This window comes from Chrysochloris asiatica, unplaced genomic scaffold (assembly GCF_000296735.1).
Source record: "Chrysochloris asiatica unplaced genomic scaffold, ChrAsi1.0 scaffold00204, whole genome shotgun sequence".
Taxonomy (NCBI): Eukaryota; Metazoa; Chordata; class Mammalia; order Afrosoricida; family Chrysochloridae; genus Chrysochloris; species Chrysochloris asiatica.
The window spans coordinates 1171852-1189927 of record NW_006408722.1 but is presented as its reverse complement, the minus strand read 5'-3'; the positions used below and the strand labels follow the sequence as shown (position 1 = coordinate 1189927).

Below are 18076 nucleotides of genomic sequence, written 5' to 3'. Positions count from 1 at the left end.
CTCTATGGGTCGGAGTTGACTCTAAGGCACTTAACAACAACAACAACAATTATATGAAATTTAAACATTTTAAATATTTATATTTCAAATCTCCAAGCTCTAATAAGTATGTTGTTATTAGGTGTCGCCAGGTTGTTTCTGACTTATAGTGATTCTACTCTGCATTGTGTTTCTGAGTCTATAAATCATTATGGGAGCAGAAAGCCTCATCTTTCTCCTGTGGAGCAACTGGTGAGTTCAAACTGCCGACCTAGTGCTTAATTTATAATGGCTTTTTCCATAGCATATTCTTTTTTTTAATGGATCAAATAGTTTTTCACACTTTTTTGTGACTCCCAATGAGAGTCCATGTCTGGCATTGCAGGATAATAGTGCTGGACTGCAAGGTCTGTTTGAACCGAGAGGTCAGCAGTTCAAATCCACCAGCTGCTCCTTGGAAACCCTATACAGGGTTGCTATGAGTCGGAACTGACTCGATGGCACTTAACAACAACAACAACAACAATGAAAGTCCTGGTGTGACACTGTAAGATAAAGCACTGGATCACAAGGTCGGTTTGAACCACAAGGTCACACAGTTCAAACCCATGGGCTGCCCTTGGAAACCCTATACAAGGTTGCAGAGAGTTGGAACTGACTCAACAGCACTTAACAACAAAAGTAATCATTGGAAGCCCTGTGGCACTGTAGGCTAAGCGCTAGACTGACAACCACAAGGTTGAGCTCACCAGCTGCTCCACAGGGAATGATGAGGCTTTCTGCTCCCATTAAGACTTGCAGCCTTGGAAATCCTATACAGGGTTGCTACGTGTCAGGACTGACTTGACAGCACTTAACAAGAATAACGAGGTCCGTTTGGAAGCTTTCTACTATGTCCCCATTTTCGTTGTTTTCTCCAAGATTCTGTCTTTGTTTACTTGTTCTTGTCTCCCCTTTTCATCTTGGGGGCTGTCTTCAAATACTTGGTGATCCTTTATTGTTTATGCATAGTTCAGAATAAGGTGCTAAAAACTGGGTAGGCGGTTGGGGCTTCTTGACTGATTGACTTTGTTGAAGTAATCATAGAAGGTGCTGACCCTCTCTGCCAAACCAATATATGGTGGTGGTGGTGGTGGTGGTGGTTATGTGCCGTGGAGTCGATTCCAGCTCATAGTGACCCAGCACAAGGTTTCTGAGGCTGTAAATCTTTACGGGAGTAGAAAGCCTCATCTTTCTCCCATGGAACAGTTGGTAATTTCCAACTGCTGACCCTGAGGTTAGCAGCCCCATTCATAACCACTACACTACCAGAGCTCATAGACTTACTTTATTGTGACCTTTTGAGTTCCCCAGAAACTGTCCCTCGAACGCCTGTGAGGACTGGTCTCCTCATTATATCATACATGCTGTGCAGAGGCCTGGGGAAGGAGGAGAGCCACTTTTTTGGAACTGGCTCTTCATCCTTCCATTTCTGCTCCCCTACCAAGGGTCTTAGATTCCTGGTGTGACGCTATAGGATAAGTACTGGAGTGCTAACCCCAGATCGGTGGTTCATACCCACCAGCCAGTTCTCAGAAGCCCTTTACAGGGTTGCTTTGAGTCCGAATAAGGGTTTCAGGGTCCAGAGGCCTGTCTGGGATTCTGTAGAGAAAACTGGCCCTCCCCTTGTCTGCACTCAGCCCATCAGTTGTTGGTAAGTGGTGTTGAGTCCATTCGGAGTCACAGTGACTCTGTATAGGGTTTTTGAGGAGTGGCTGGTGGATTTGAACTGCTGACCTTGTGATTAGTAGTCCAGTTCTTATCTTACAGTGCCACACCAGTTAGACTGTGGTTTTCTCTCTTTTGCTTCTCCAGTTTGCTTTTCTGACAGATTTCTGTCTTCTAGAAGCAATTGATAACACTCATTCCAATGACTCCTCTTGCATCTTTTTGTCATTGAAGGTGTCTATTTAATCTTTTCCTTTGCTATCATTTTATGAATTCTTTGTTGAGGAAAGAGATAAATATGGAAGATTGATCTTTTGATGTGGGTCAGAGTTTTAAGAAATAAGATGCTGCAGTATTTCCTACTGTCTGAACCCAGACACTGCCGGGTTATCAGAAACACAAGGAAGAGTCTTGGCTGGGGTTTAGTGAAAATCGACAAACAGAAGTCACCTGTGTTTTCCTGGGGACGGACCAGCTGCCCTGTGCCCACAAAGGTATTAGTCAATTTGTGCCAACCCAGGTTAGTCTGCACTCTCTTGACTTGCAGAATGAACTGCTCCCCTTATCCTCTGGGCAGGACTCAAAAGAATTGGAGAGGGCTGGAGTGAGTGGTCCTTTGTGTGCCCTTTATTTTACATCAGAGAGTTGGAGCAAAGCCACACAGTGGCCCTCTGGGAAGCTCAGGATTCCAGGTGGTCTTCCTGGTTAGTCTTTTTCATCAAAGTCGCCTCAAAGACTTTTCCTGCAAACCTTTTCTGAGCTTTCTTCCAGAGGTGCCCAGAGTTTATTTCTGGACATTGTCAGGGTTTCCTTCCCTGTCCTCACTCTGATCTGAGAAAGCACAGGCCCCAGCGGCTTCCTTCTTCAGAAGTCTTCCCAGAAGGCAACTCAGCCTCTCACTTCCTGCCGTGGCCTCCTTAGTTCATTCCTTGGAGACAGTATTGAATACAGCCATGTGCCAGGCTCAGGGAAGAGCCTCACTATGTTCCTGTCTCTGGGAGCTTTGAGGTAATTCTGGAACAGCCAACTGGCAACCTCATTTCTAGGAAATACTTAAGGGAGAGCTTTAAAAATTACTAGTTGTTTATATAGACACTTATTTTTTACTATGTCTGGGTGGTGGAAACTCTTAATGTGCTTGACTGCTAACTGAAGGGTTGGTGGTTCAAGTCCACCCAGAGATGCCTACTTATGAAATATCAGCCATTGAGACCCTGTGAAGCACAGTTCTCGGACACACATGTGGTGCCATGAGTTGACGTGACAGCAACTGGGATATAATGTGTCTGGAGGATTTGGTTGTTTCCTTTGGTTCATCTGGACTTTTAAGATATCTTTCCAGGCTTTGCAAACAGGGATATGTTTGGGTGTCCTTGCTTAGATCTCTATGTTGTTGTTAAGTGCCGTGGAGTTGTTTCCAACTCATAGTGACCCTGTATAGGGTTTGCAAGTAGTGGCTGGTGAGTTTGAACCACTGACCTTGTGGTTAGCAATTCAGTGTTTATCCTACATTGCCACACCTGTGTTGTTGTTGTTAAATGCCACAGCGACCCTGCATAGGGTTTCCAAGTTCTGGCTCACAGCGACCCTGCATAGGGTTTCCAAGGAACAGCTGGTGAACTTGAAATGACAACCTTGAGGTTCAAGCCAACTTTTCAGTCCAGTGCATTAACCCGCAGCGCCACACAGGGAAGCAAGCAGCCTGTAGTATTATAGTGGGAAGTGGGGCCGGCCTTCATTCACTAGAAGTATCTAGATCTACTCTAAGAGAGGCTTTAGGCTGGGTGTAAGACTTTCAGAAATAACTCTAGGTAGTAATTTTCCAGTTTGACCCAAGAAATTCTCTTTGCACAGGAAGCCGCTGCGTTGAAGTGAGGGAAAGAGTGATGCCTTAGCAAGTGCCTGTTTCTTTTCTGTGGCAGAAGATGTCCTGTTGAGGTTAATAGTGAACCCCCAAGAAGGAAAGGAGCACGAGGTATCCCCAGACCACTTTTTCCAAGGAGACTGTTTATTTGTGTGTTTGTCTTAAACCACAGTGACCCTAACAGACTGGTGGTCTTTTGAGCAGGCTCCAGGCTATTCCACCAGAGACACCCAGAACTGTGCTCCCCCTACCCCCAGAAGTGGGTTTGGGTTCCTACAAGGCCTCACAGAACCAGAGATCCAGACAGAGGGCTGTGTTTGTGGGCAAGCTGTATTTGCCTAGTCAACATGTTGGTTTTATGTTACTGCCTTCAGGTCTGATAGAAAAACAGAACCAGTAAGATATTTATATTTAAATGTTATTATTATTATTTGGGAGAAAGATGAGGCTTTCTACTCCCGTAAGGATTTACAGCCTTGGAAACCCTGTACAGGGTCGCTATGGGTCGGAACCGACTCGACGGCACTTAACAACAACAACAACATTATTATTTGGGAGCATGGAGGCTCTGTAACTGGACTGCAAACCACAAGGTCGGTAGTTCAAGTCCACCAGCTGCTCTGCAGGAAGAAGGTGAGACTTTCTGCTCCCACAAAGATTTACAATCTCGGGAAGCTTATACATGGTCACTGTGAGTCGGAACCGACTCAATGGCATTATTATTATTATTTCTTTTTCATTTAAGGAATTGGCTCCTGGGATTGTGGGTGTGTTACTGTTGTGGGTATGTGCCGTTGAGTCAGTTCTGACGCATAGCAACGCTATGCAAACAGAGTGAAACACTGCCAGTCCTTTCAGCACCATCCTCACAATCGGTACTGTGTTTGAGCCCATGGCTGCTGCCACTGTGTCAGTCTGTCTCATTGGGCTTCTTCCTCTCTTTTTCTGACCCGCTACTGTACCTTCTCCAAGGAGCTCTGGTAGCGTAGTGGTTACAAATTAGTAACCACTTCAAGGTTGGCAGTTCGAAACTACCAGGTGTTCCACGGTAGAAGGATGAGGCTTTCTGCTCCTGTAAAGATTTACAACCTCGGAAACCCTGTGCAGGGTCACTATGAGTCGGAACCGATTCCACGGTACTTAACAACAACAACTTTACCTTCTCCAGAGATTGTTCCCTCCTGATAACATGTCTCAAGTATGAGAGACAAAGTCTTGCCATCCTGGCTCCGAAGGACCATTCTGAATGTACTTCTTCCAGCATAGATTTGTTTGTTCTTCTGACAGACCAGGGTTCTTTCAATATTCGTCTCCAACACCATAACTCAAATGCATCAATTCTTCTACAGTCTTCCTTATTCATTGTCTAACTTTCACATTGTATAAGAGGTGATTGAAAAGAGCATAGCATGGGTCCTTAAACTGATCTCTTTGCTCTTTGACAAATCCAAAATCCATAAATCAGGCAACAGAATGTACATTCTTGCAGATTTTTCTCCCCCAGACTGGCATGTCAGGTAGTGAGGGAGAGAAGGGAATACTGGCAAGATGTCGATTTTTAGTCTGGAGGCAGGGTTCCCTCGTGAAACCTCAAGATTTGCTCTTAAGGTCTTCAACTGATTGGATAAGGCCCACCCACATTATGGAGAACAATTTGGTTTACTTAAAACCAACTGATTTAATCATATATAAGTGCCTCAGAGCCACATCTAGACTGGACAGAATAGCCCAGCCAAGATGACACATACAATTAACTATCACAATTACCTATGACTTAAAATAGCAAAAGGATCTAAGGATGCTTTCAGATGTAAAATTTCTAAGTCAGAGTTTATTATCATAACTGCCTTTATTTGGTTACTTGGACTAATGGAGACTTATGGGGACACTTGGCATTATCACTGACTATCCCTGAACCATCTTTACGAGGCCATGGGCTGAGTGGCCTTGGACAAATCTTCCTCTCTGGACTTTGCTTCCTCCAGATGAAGAGCTGGATGAAAATGGTGTTTGTGACCACCTCAGGCAGGGTTCTGTGGTGTCCTCCTGAACCCCACCTCAGCATCAACTTGAGCCTCTCTGTTGTTTTGTCTGTTTTATTTCCACTGTTTCATTGAACCAAGGGTTCCTGGAGCTGAAGCATTTGGAAATCACAGAACAAATTGCTCTCTCGGGTCCTGTGAAGTCTGTTTCTGTTTAGAATGTGGTGCCGGAGAGCTGCACAGTCATCATTGGGGAGAACAGAGGTAGCTGGTAAACGTTCCCCAAAGGGCTCTGCAGACACTGTGACCTGCAGAGTGACCCTTGGTGAACAGCCTGGGCCATTGTCTTTCAGCTCTATTTTTAGATACAAGTGACTAGTGACAGGGCCAAGTGTAGGGGGGGGGGGGGGCCCTGGCAGCCTAAACACATGCTTACAGCATTGGCTAAGTCCAGGCATCAAAACTTTATTTTAATTTGCAAGCGTATCAAAGTTTTCATCATAGAAAAAAATGTGAACTTTTGTGAATGACCTCTGATTTCCTTCTGTTTGGTCTTGTTTTGTATTGTATCTGTGTGATAAGTGGGACCCAAGTGGGCAGGGGTACTCTCTACTCGTCTTACTCTGTCCTGGGATCCCAAGAGCCCCTCTTTAGCTTCCGGCCAATAGGTAGTTGCCTACTAACCTCTAGCTTCAGCTACATGACCCCCTGCCTGCCTTGGGCAGATTCTTAAAATATTTGCCCATCAGCAGCCTCTCAGAGAGGAATGTTAACTGCTGCCATGATGTCAAAGGGGCCCAAGGAGAGGTGCCTGGGCCAAACTCAGCCCGCCACTCACGGCATGGCAGAAGGCGAGATAAGCAAAGGCACAGAGAGGACCTGGTCCTCTGGGCTCCCCAAGCAACCAGGCCACTGTGTGGGCTGGCACGGAGGGGCAAGGCCGTTAGCTTCCAAGGACAATGAACTTCCAGGCACCATTACGGTAGTGAAAAGCAGGCGTCTGTGGGTCTTCCATTTCTTCACCCTTGTCAAGCCTGCCTTAGGATGTCAGACACCTCCAAGGAGAATTCGGGGTCCCAGGAGCTGCCAGTTCTGGGCAAGGTTAGTCTAAACACCATGGACAGCAAGATCAACATGCTGAATGAGAAAGTCGACAAGCTCCTGCATTTCCAAGAAGACATCACGGAGAAGCTGCAGTGTGTGTGCCATGGCATGGGCCACTTGGAGCAAGGCCTCCATCGTCTGGAGGCCTCCCGAGCACCGGGCCTGGCGGGAGCTGGTGGCTTGTCCCCAGCCGACCCTCAGGCTGGGAGTCCTGAGGTCCTGGAGCTGGTGAGGGCCGTGCGACAGGACGCTGCCCAGCACAGCACCAGACTTGAAGCCCTCTTCCGGATGGTGGTGGCCGTGGACAAGGCCATTGCTTTCTTGGGGGCCATGTTCCAGAACTCGAAGGTAGTGGATTTCATCATGCAAGGGAGTGTGCCCTGGAGAAAAGGAAGCCTGACTGAAGGCCCTGAAGAGGTTGGTTGCTGTTTCCCTGTACTGGTACCTTTCTGGCTGGAAGGGAGGCCCAGGGACCCAGGTGGGGAGACTGTCCCTGTCTGGTGCCTCCTGTGGGGCCTGTTGGTGTGGAAGGGAAGAAACAGGAACCTTAGAGGTGGACTCAGAGAGGTGTGGACACTGACCTGCTCTGCACAGGGGCAGGAAGGCAAGGACTTTGTGTCTGTGGGCAGCTCCAGGGAACCCAGAAGTGGGGAGACACGGGCCATTAAGGAGAGGAAGCAGCTAAGTGTCTTTGACATCTTGTGACTTTTTTCTCTAGCCCCCCATCCCTGCTCCTTCAACCCTGGGATGGGAGGGAGGTGGGGAGCGATCAGTTTACCCTGACAAGACCCCTTCACCCGCCTTCCGCTCAGAAACCCAACTCTGCCCCCTCCCACTTTCCTGCCCCAGAGTGGGTGGAGTATGCAGCTGCCGATGGGAATGTGAGTGTTGACAGTGGCCCATGGAAGACAGAGGGCAGAGAGGGGGTCTGGGGGTGGAGGGAGCAGTGGCTGCTCCCAAGGGTTACATAATCAAACCCACTGGCTAATGGAACCTAGACTGGGGGACAGGGTGGGTTGGGGTAGGGTAGGGAGGCTGGGTGAGGTGTGGTAAGGCAATGCCCTGTTTGAAAACAGCTAAGTGTTTGGCCACTTAGCAACATTCAGACTTCCAGGAGCCACCATTGCAAATCCCTGTAGTTACCAACCAGGCTCTGGCAAAGAGATAAGATGGAGTCCAGAGGGGCCTGTGCTGACTCTGTGGCAGCTCCTGAGGCTTTCACTGGCAAGGCTGAAGGAGTCTGTGCATGCTTCCCACCCAGCCAGGTTAGAGATCATCCCCACCCCACACTCCTTCTCCTACTTTCTCTGCAGGTTTTCCCAAACTATTATACACACACGGAGTCCCGTGCACAAGAGCTAACACACTAGGCTGCCTACTGGAAGGTTGGAGACTTGAGTCCACCCAGATGGACCTCAGGAGAGAAACCTGGAGGTCTGCTTCTGAAAAAAGCAGCAATGACAACCCTAGGGAGCTCAATTCTACTCTTACACACGTGGGTCATCATGAGTTGGAACGCAGCTCACAGCAACTGGGCTGATTCTTTTTATTTTTAGAAGGTATTTGTCTCCCTCCTGCTCTGTGCTCCACCCACAGCCTCCACCTCTCCTCTTGTCCAGGCACCTTTCCCAAGACCGCCATAGGTACCAGTTTTCTATGAATCCTTTCAGATACATTCAGTGCCTCCATGAATATAAGCACACTGGTATGCACACTGCTCCCTTTGTTTTAACTCAAATATGAATTATACTGTCTGACTCTGATTTTTGTTTCTACTTAATATATTTTAGACATGGTTTCATATTTGTACCTAGAAAGTTCCCTCATTCTTATTTCTTGTTAAAGTTACAGAGTGCTCCATTTTCTGGGATGTATTTTAATTTGTTAAGCAATCTTAAACCATTGTTTATATTGTTTCTCCTCTTCAGCTATTACAAATAATGATGCTGTGAATATCTGTAGAAGTATGTCTTCGAACACAAGTGTGAGTTTATCTGTGAGACACATTTCTAGAAGACAAAATGCTAAGCCACCTTCAAAGAGCTTATTCCATTTCAGTCTACTGCCAGTAGCATATGGAAATGCTTGGTGTCTCTACATTTTTGATTCTTTGCTTGCCTGTTGTTGTTGTGGTTAAGTGCTGTCAAGTCATGTCCAACTCATAGTGACACTGTATGAGGTTTCTAGGAAGCAAGCTGGTGGGTTTGAACAGCTAACCTTGCAGTTAGCAGTCCAGTGCTTAGCCTATGTAGCACCATACCAGGACTTGTGTGATTGATGTAACTTTTTACTGTAGAAAATTTCAAACATACCAAAAGTAGATAGACTGAAGCTACTCATTGTAGTTTTAATTTTATTGGAAGTAAAGATTTAATTTTATTTCTTTCATAAACTGAAAAGTTTCATGTTTGTGTGTGTGTGTGTGAATTGCCTGCTCTTGTCATTGTCCCTTTCTTCTGTTTTAGTCTTGGACCCTTTTCTGACTGACTTTTAAAATTCTTTATGTTGTTATGTTGTTGTTGTGTGCTGTACAACAGAGGGACATACTTTTCAGCCCTGTGCCGTCGTCAGCATTGTTGCTGTGTTTGAGCCCGTTGTAGGCACTGTGTGAATCTATCTGGTTGAGGGTCTTCCTCTTTTTTGTTGACTCTCACAACTCTACCAAGCAGGATGTCCTTCTCCACGCACCGGTCCCCCTGATAACATGTCCAAAGTACCTGAGATGAAGTCTCACAGTCCTGGCATTCTGGTTGTACTTCTTCCAAGACAGATTTGCTCCTTCTCTGGCAGTCCATGGTATAGTCAATGCTCTTTGCCAGCACCTACTTCAAGGAGCTCTGGTAGAGTAGTGGTTACGAATCGGGCTGCAAACCTTAAGGTCTAGCGGTTCGAAACTACCAGCTGCTCTGCAGGAGAAAGATGAGGCTTTCTACTCCTGTAAAGATTTACACCCTTGGAAACCCTGTACAGGGTCGCTATGGGTCAGAACTGACTCGACGGCACTTAACAACAACTTCAAATGTATTAATTCTTCTACAGTCGATCTTCTTTATTCATTGTCCAGCTTTCACATTCGTATTAGGTGATTGAAACTACCATGGCTTGCTTGGATCAGACTCCCCTTAATCCTCACAATAACATCTTTGCTCTTTAACACTTTAAAGAGGTCTTGTGCCTAATGCAATACGTAGTTTGATTACTTCACTGTTGCTTCTATGAGCATTGATTGTGGATCCAAATAAAATGAAATCCTTGACAGCTTCAAACTTTCCTCCCTTTATCATAATGTTATTTATTGATCCAGTTGGGAGGATTTTTTTTCTTTATGTTGAGGTATGGTGGTCGTTATGTGCTGTGGAGTCGTTTCTGACCCATAGCGACCCTGTACAGGGTTTCCGAGGCTGTAAATCTTTACGGGAGCAGAAAGCCTCATCTTTCTCCCGTGGAACAGCTGGTAGTTTCAAACTGCTGACCCTGAGGTTAGCAGCCCGATTCACAACCACTATGCTACCGAGCTCCTTAAGCCATGCTGAAGGCTGTATTCTTTGATCTTCATCAGTAAGTGCTTCAAGTCCTTTTTGCTTTCAGCAAGCAAGATTGTGTCATATGCACATCATAAGTTGTTAATGAGCCTTCGTCTTCCTCCAATCCTGGTGCCACATTCTTCTCCACATAATCCTGTTTCTCAAATTGTTTGCTTAACATATAGATTGAATAAGTATGGTGAAAGGATACAACAACCCTGACTCACACCTTTGCTGATTTTAAACCATTCAGCATCCCCTTGTTCTGTTCAAATGATTGTTTCTGGGTCTATGCACAGGTTCTTCAAGATCACAATGAAGTATTCTATAACTCCTATTTTTTTTGCAATGTTATCCATAATTTTTTGCCCTCTACATAGTCATATGCTTTTGCATAGTCAATAAAACACAAGCACACATCTTTCTGGTATTCTCTGCTTTCAGCTAAGATCCATCTGACATCAGTCAAGCTATCCCTTGTCCCAAGTCCTCTTCTGAATCCGGCTTGACTTTCTTGCAGTTCCCTGTTGATGTATCATTGCAGCCACTTTTGAATTCTCTTCAACAGAAGCATGTGATAGTAATGATATTGTTCAATAAGCTTCGCATTCTGTTGGGTCACTTTTGTTTGGAATGGGCACAAATATGAACCTCCTGTAGTCCGTTTTCCAGGTAGCTGTCTTCCAAATTTCTACACAAAGATGAGTGAGCACCTCCAGCACTGTATCAGTTTGTTGAAACATTTCAGTTTGTATTCCATCAATTCCTGGAGGCTTGTTTTTTGCAATGCCTTCAGTACACCTTGGACTTCTCCCTTCAATACCATTGGTTTTTACCTATCTACCTCTTGAAATGGTTGAACATCAACAAATTCTTTTTGGTATAGTGACTTTGTGTATTCCTTCCATCTTCTTTGGATGCCTTCTGCATCGTTTAAATGTAAGAGTTTTTTTTATATGTTAATGTAATTAGCTGTCACGTATTGCAGATATTTAGGCACTTCTGGAATGGAGAAAACATAGCCATTTTCCTTTTCTGGATCCTTGCAACGTTTCTTCTGTATGCTGCTACAATGACACTTGACTGACATCTCTTCTGGTCCTTGTATTTAATATAATACACATATTAGTAGCTATATGCAGCGTTGTGTCTAGTCTCCCAACCAAGATGTCAGTTTCTTATTGGCTCGTGACGTGAAGGCCCTACTTCCCTTTTTGAACTGAGGCCAGGACTGGTCTCACAGGAAGTGCTTTGAGAATGGGCAGTGAACTGAAATACAGACAAAGCTTTATAACACATTGTCAGTGCTGAAAGCTGCACATAATGGAGACTTTATGGAGACGCCTTTTGTATTTCCTTAGCCTGCCTTGAGAATTGGCGGTGGTGGTGTTGTTCGGTGCAGTCAAGTAGGTTCCCGCTCATAGCGATCCTGTATAGGGAACCAAGGAGTGGCCAGTGGGTTTACATTGCCAGCCTTGTGGTTAGCAGTCCGGTGCTTATCTGCATGGTAATTATTTGTGGAATTGATTTCAATCCTACCAGAGGAAGATCCCCAATGAGATGGATTGGCACTGTGGCAGCAGCAGTGGGCTCAGACAAGTGTAGCAAATTGTGAGGATGGCACAGGACTGGGTGGTGTTTTGTTTTGTTGTGCATAGGGTCCTTAGGAGTGGAAACTGATGCAATAGCACCTAACGACAACTGGTTGTTAATTTTGAAAAGTGTGTCAGGACTCTGTGAAGGACCTCCTTGGATCTTCTGAAGTGTGCACTTTATTTGGTTGTTAAAATAATTCGATTGTTACTAGAAGTCAGGTGCTGTCTCGGGTTCAGGTTCATCCAGAGGTGGGCTTGAATCACAGCCACGTTGTTCAGACATCGGTCTTCTAGAATGGTGTTTGGAGTTTATTTACTTGATCTGAGTGTACAGATTACTAAGGCAGGGACCAGGAGGTTGAGCCCTCAGGACCGCCTAAGCCATCTGTGTGCAGTGTATGTGTGTGTCTGTGTACATGTGCGTGCCTGCATTAAAGACAGAGGGAGTGACAGAACAGTTTGAACCCAACAAGGTCTGCCAAAGGACACTCTGCACAAGCCCTTGTCTACCGTGGGGGAGGGGTGTGAAACAGGAGAAGGCTTGTGATAATGCCTCCATTTCCCTCAACCACGGGGGCACCAGGATACTCCTAGTTCAGGTCACACTGACATAGCAGCTGCTAACATTCATCTGTTAAGTGAATGCAGGCACGCGCGTGCAGGCCCTGTGGAAGGGGCTTCCTGAGTGTTGCGTCCTTACGTTTAGAGGCAAAGGCTGCTGTTCTTGAATCCCAAGGCAGAGTGTAAAATAAACAGTGGAACTGACCCTCAGTTTTAGAGATGAGGCCTCTGATACCCAGTTAGAAGGAATGGTTCTAGAATTGTTTGCTACGGTGGCCTAGACCTATCAGAGAACCTAGACTGTTTTTCTAATGAGTGTTGTTAGGGCACAATTTACGTACGATGAGCTATACTTCCACATTAATATACTGCATGCATTTAAAGTATACAGTTCAACAAATGTATATTTCAACCCCAAAAGAAGCCATGCATTTTAATGTAAAATCTTCTAAATTTTAAATATTGATAGCAAATTAAACCATGTTAAATGTTGTGCAAAAAATGCATCTCAAGCTGTCTTTGATCCTTTGTAGCAAAGTTGAATGTCCTTCGGTGTCATAAACAGTTTGCACTCATCAACTAATCTTAAGAGTGGCTGTTCAAACCCATCCAGTAGCAGAGTGAAAGAAAGACCGCAATCTGCTTCCATAAAGATTACAGTCAACAGAATATAAAGTTAAAACACAAAAACCAAAACCCATGAAGCACAGTTTGAGTCTTAACACATGGGTCACCATAAGTTGGAATGTGCGTGTGTGTGTATGTCAAAACATCATGGCTTGGGTCAGATGCACCTTAGCCTCAAACTGACATCTTTGCTCTTCAACACTCTTTAAGAGTTCTTGTGCATCTGATTTGCCTAATGTAATATGTTGTTTGGTTTCATGACTGCTGCTTCCATAAGTGTTGATAGTGGGTCAAAGCAAAACGAAATCTTTGACAACCTCAATCTTTTTCCCATTTGTCTTGATGTTACTTATTGGTCTAGTGGTGAGGATTTTTGTTTTCTTTACATTGAAGTGCAATCCATAGCAAAGACTGGAATCGCAATCATTGAGTTGAAACAAAATGTATGATTTATTGAATGTAAAACATATGATTTTGTCTGTAAACCTTCACTCATTCACAATAGAAAGAAAGAAAGAAGGAAAGAAAGAAAACCTATGGTGCACAATTCTATTCTGATGCACATGGAGTTGGTGAGTCATAATCAACTCAACAGCAATCGTGTTTTTGTTTTTGTGTATGTGGGCCTTGGTGTTCACTGGTAGAATTCCCGCCTTCCATGTGGGAGAGATAGGTTCGATTCCTGGCCAATACCCTTCAAGAATAGTCACCACTTCTCTGTTAGTGTTGCTGTGATACTGAACACATTTCAGCAAAACTCCAGGCTAGGCCAGACTAGGAAAATAAACCTGGCAACCTATTTCTGAAAATCAGCCAATGAAAACCCCTTTGGATCACAGCAGTTTGACCCTATTGCATGCGGGATCATCATAAGTCAAGAAACTGACTTGACAGTAGCTAACAACAACAGCATTATTGTAAAACTACATGAGATGGCGAGACTTCATCTCTCTGGACTTGTTATCAGGAGAGACCAGTCAGTCCCTGGAGAAGGACACCATGCTTGGCAACGTGGAGGGTCAGCAAAAAAGAGGAAGACCCCCAAGGAGACGGACTGGCACCATGGCAGCAGTAATGGGTACAAGTGTAACAATTGTGAGGACGTGCAGAACCAGGCCGTGTTCCATTCCTCCAGTGTGCATAGGGTTGCTATGAGTTGGAATGGACTCAATGGCACCTAACTACAACGAACACATGAGATAACCAAAGACTTTATCTTAAGTGCATGGTAGTCCATCAACAAATGTTTGCGGCCTCAGTGATGCTGCTGATGCTGATAATTACTATGGTTGCTATTTTAGAATAAAGAGAAAGTGGAAGAGAAGGGAGCGAAACCAAAACATGCACTGAGCACAAGAGGTGTGCAAGCTGAGATCAGGGGACCTCTGGAAGGTAAGTGGGACCCCATTTGCTTTATCCCACTGTCTTAGCCTGGGTTCTTTATATGTACCTATACAGAGATAAGTTCATATCAAAGAAATGACTCATGTAGTTGTAAAGGTGAGCAAGTCCTAATTCTGTGGGTCAGATGAACCTGGATCTGCAGGCAATAGAGAATACACTGGCTCAAGTCCAAAGAACCAGTGGTTGGATGATGAATCAGATGTGGAATCCAGACCCAGCAGAAAGCAAGCAAGCTTTGCTTGAGTGTCCATTATATTGGACGCTGGCCATAACCCATGGAAGTGATTACATTATAATTGGTCTCATCATGGAAAATTACTTAACTGCTAAACCACTGAGGATCCTGGCTCAGTTAAATAGACACAGAACAAAAATAATCACACCCATCTTACATACAGTGGGGCTGGTGATTATGTGCCATGGAGTCAGTTCCGACTCACAATGACCCTATATAGAGTTTTCAAGGCTTTAATTTTTTACAGGAGCAGAAAACCTCATCTTTTTCTCGAGGAACAGCTGGTAGTTTCGAACTGCTTACCATGATATTAGCAGCCCGACTCATAACCATTACGTTATCAGAGTTTCAGAATAAAAATAGTAGCAGTACCACCAACACCAATAGCACAGTTACTGAAAAATCACTGGTTTTTTTTACCTGTTTATTTTGTCCTATATGCATACCCTACCAGAGAGAGTCAACTACTTAGTTTTAAAGTCACGTGGAATAATAGGGTTTTTGCTGTGGACTTTGCCATCCACTTCATACTCAGGTTTATTTATTCCACTTTGTTTTCAGTTTTTATAGATGAATTTTTAAATTTGAAAATCATTTTGCATAGTATTTACATGGTTCCAAAGTCAAATTGACCAAACAAGGTCTATTAAGAGAAATGTAGCTTCTATGCTTGCTCCTGCACCCTGTGATCATTGAAAAAAGCTCTGGTCTTATCTTTCCATTACTTTTATTGTAAAACACACACACTCTACCTTGTTAGACATCAGTTATCCCTACCTTACTCGTTCACTTACTGTATGTCCTGAGATTACTCCATTGTCGTATATACAGAGTCAATGTTCCTTTTTTTATTGCTCTGTGATACTCTGTTGTGTGGATGTACCATAGTTTAGTCATAGTTTGGCCATTTAGGCTGGGTACAGTCATTGTCTGTTGTGAACACAGCTCTGCATGTTCTTTGCAATATCTTTGGGATAAATTCTTACAAGTGGGATTGCTTCCTAATAGTGCATTTGTATCCCGCCTCTTTTTCTGTAGAGAGCCAGAAGGCAGACCCACCAGAGGGCACAGTGGAGCCACTGCCCTCCACCCATGCTGCAGGGATGGGAGCAGACCTCCTTACCCAGGCAGGGGCCTCCCCAGGGCAAGGAGATGGAGCCTCTGGTCAAGGCCAGGTGCCCCCTGACCAGCTGCCACTGTCCACAGAGGTTGAGGCCACAGTGGCTGGGACTGGCTCGGCTGCAGCCCCCAGCAGGGTCAGCAAGAGTCTCATCAGCCAGGAAAGTGCAGACCACAGGCCTGACTCTAAGACCTCCGAGGAGGGGCTGAGGCTGACTTCAGGACCCAGTCCCCAGCCCCCGGCACCTCTGGAGCCTCCAGTCCAAGCCAGGGCAGCTTATGGCCATGTGGAAAGGCCTCCAAGGTAAGGGACACTTTCCTAGTCTGGACCAGCTGTGTTCATTGGGTGTCCACTGCGTGTAAGTGCTGGGCTGGGCTGGGCTGGTAAGGGTCAAGGCAGGAGACAGTCTAAGAATTACGAGCTAAGAGCAGGTATTGCTAACTGCCTCTTGTGAGAATTTCCTGGGAAATGTATAAAGTACTCATGCTCAGAGATTCTGATTTATTGGTCTGGAGTGAGGCTCAGCATTGTTTTATTTATTTATTTTATTATTTTTTTAACTCCTCTACTGATTTCAATGTGGACCAGGGTTGAGAACAACTCTTCTTGTTGTTGTTGAGTGCCGTTGACTGAGTTTCAACTCATAGTGATCCTGTACAGGGTTTCTAAGGAGCTCTGGTAGAGTAGTGGTTACAAATTGGGCTGCTAACCTCACGGTCAGCAGTTCAAAACTACCAGCTGTTCCGCAAGAGAAAGATGAGCTCCTGTAAAGATTTACAGCCTCAGAAACCCTGTACAGGTCACTGTGAGTCGGCACTGACTCCACGGCACATAACCACCACCACCAAGGAGCGACTGGTGCATTTGAGCTGCCGATTTTGTGGCTAACAGTCTAATGCGTATCCTACAGTGCTCCACCAGCTCTTGCTGTTCTTGTTATGTGCTGTCGAGTTGGCTCCAACTTAGAAGCCCTGTGTAGGTTTTCCAAAGAGTGGTTGATGGGCTTGAACCACTGACCTTGTGATTAGCAGTCCAGTGTTTATACCTACAGTGCTACACCAGGACTTTACTAGCTCTTAGAGCAATAATACTTGTTCGGAGTCTAATGGTAATAAAATGGTGTCCACTTAGAACTTCCCATTGGCCAAGCATTTCACAGGCATCATCTCAGTTAGTTCTCCCAGTACCCCAGCAGGACCATGTTTCGGCTGTCCTCATCTTACTGATGAGAAAACGGTCTCAGATTACTAAGTGTTCGTGGAGTCCAGGCTGCCCCCAGATCCTGTGCCTGGAACCAACACATTCCCCTGCTCTGTGAGACCAACGTTGAGTTCAGTTCTAACTGGGATGGTAGGCAGAGGAGGGACAGAGCACGCAGACATGGGAGGTCAGCAGGGGCTGGGTCATGCAGAAAGGAGCCCAGGTGGTGCTGTGGGTTAGTTGGACTACTAATAGCAAGGTCAGTGATTCAAACCAATCAGCTGCTCCAAAGAAGATGAGACGGCCTGGTAGCGTGAACATTTTCAGTCTTGGAAGCTGTGGCAGTGGGTGTTGTTGGGGGATTGGGTCATAGAAGGGCATTCAGGGGCGTGTGTGTGGGGGGGTCTCTGAAGCGGATTTATGGCCCACTGACCTGTCATGTAGGATGTTGCCTCTGGGCCTGAGCTCAGTGGAAACAGTACAGAAGACCCAGAAGTGTCCAGGCCTTTCCTAGCCCCGGGCCTACTCCTCCCCATCCTGCCCCCAGCTTCCTGGGCTTCTATTGGAGGGGTTGGTATCCACCGTGCAGGCCCTGGGCTACCCTGGCCTATAATAGAGCCTCCAACCCTGTGGCCTGGTGGGATCTGGTGTCTGTGTTTGCTGTGGGTAAGGGCAGTGAAGCCCAGATCGTTGGTCTGCCTTTGTTCTAGAAGGAAGTGGGAACCTCCCAGGAGGCCCACAAGCTGGATGGATTCCTGACATGCGTCCTTGGATCCCAGCCAGGGTCTAAATGTAGAATCTGGGGAGGGGGTGAACTTTCCATGAACTTGTTCCCACCACTGCCACTCTAGTGAGTCGATTCTAACTCATAGCAACCCTACACAGGGTTTCTGAGACTGTAAATCTTTACGTGAGCAGACAGCCTCCTCTTTCTCCTGGGATGAACTTGTTAGAGGCCTCAGAAATATTCTGGGAAAGGAGAGAGATTCTTTATCTCAGCCTCAGCCCTGAGTTGAATTTCAGGTGATATGCAAGAAGTTGGCGGACCACTGTCTGTACTTCCTCACCTGGCGTGTGGGTATATTTTCAAGGAAAGTAAGTTTGGACTCAAGTGCTGGCTCTGATTGGCATTGACTGCCTGCGTTGAGCATCCCACAGCAATGTCTGGACTTGG

The 18076-nt window shown here is 45.6% G+C and overlaps 1 protein-coding gene across 1 annotated transcript in view; it reads left to right on the top strand.

The window, feature by feature from the left end:
• The first annotated feature begins 6576 nt into the window (after positions 1–6576).
• MYLK3 (myosin light chain kinase 3) overlaps positions 6577–18076 on the top strand; it is a 33692-nt gene continuing 22192 nt past the window's right edge. Inside the window, exons 1-3 of the mRNA XM_006872576.1 lie at positions 6577–7053; positions 14245–14335; positions 15621–16005. Of these exons, the coding sequence (XP_006872638.1) occupies positions 6577–7053; positions 14245–14335; positions 15621–16005 (953 nt within the window). The remainder of the gene's footprint in view (positions 7054–14244; positions 14336–15620; positions 16006–18076) is intronic.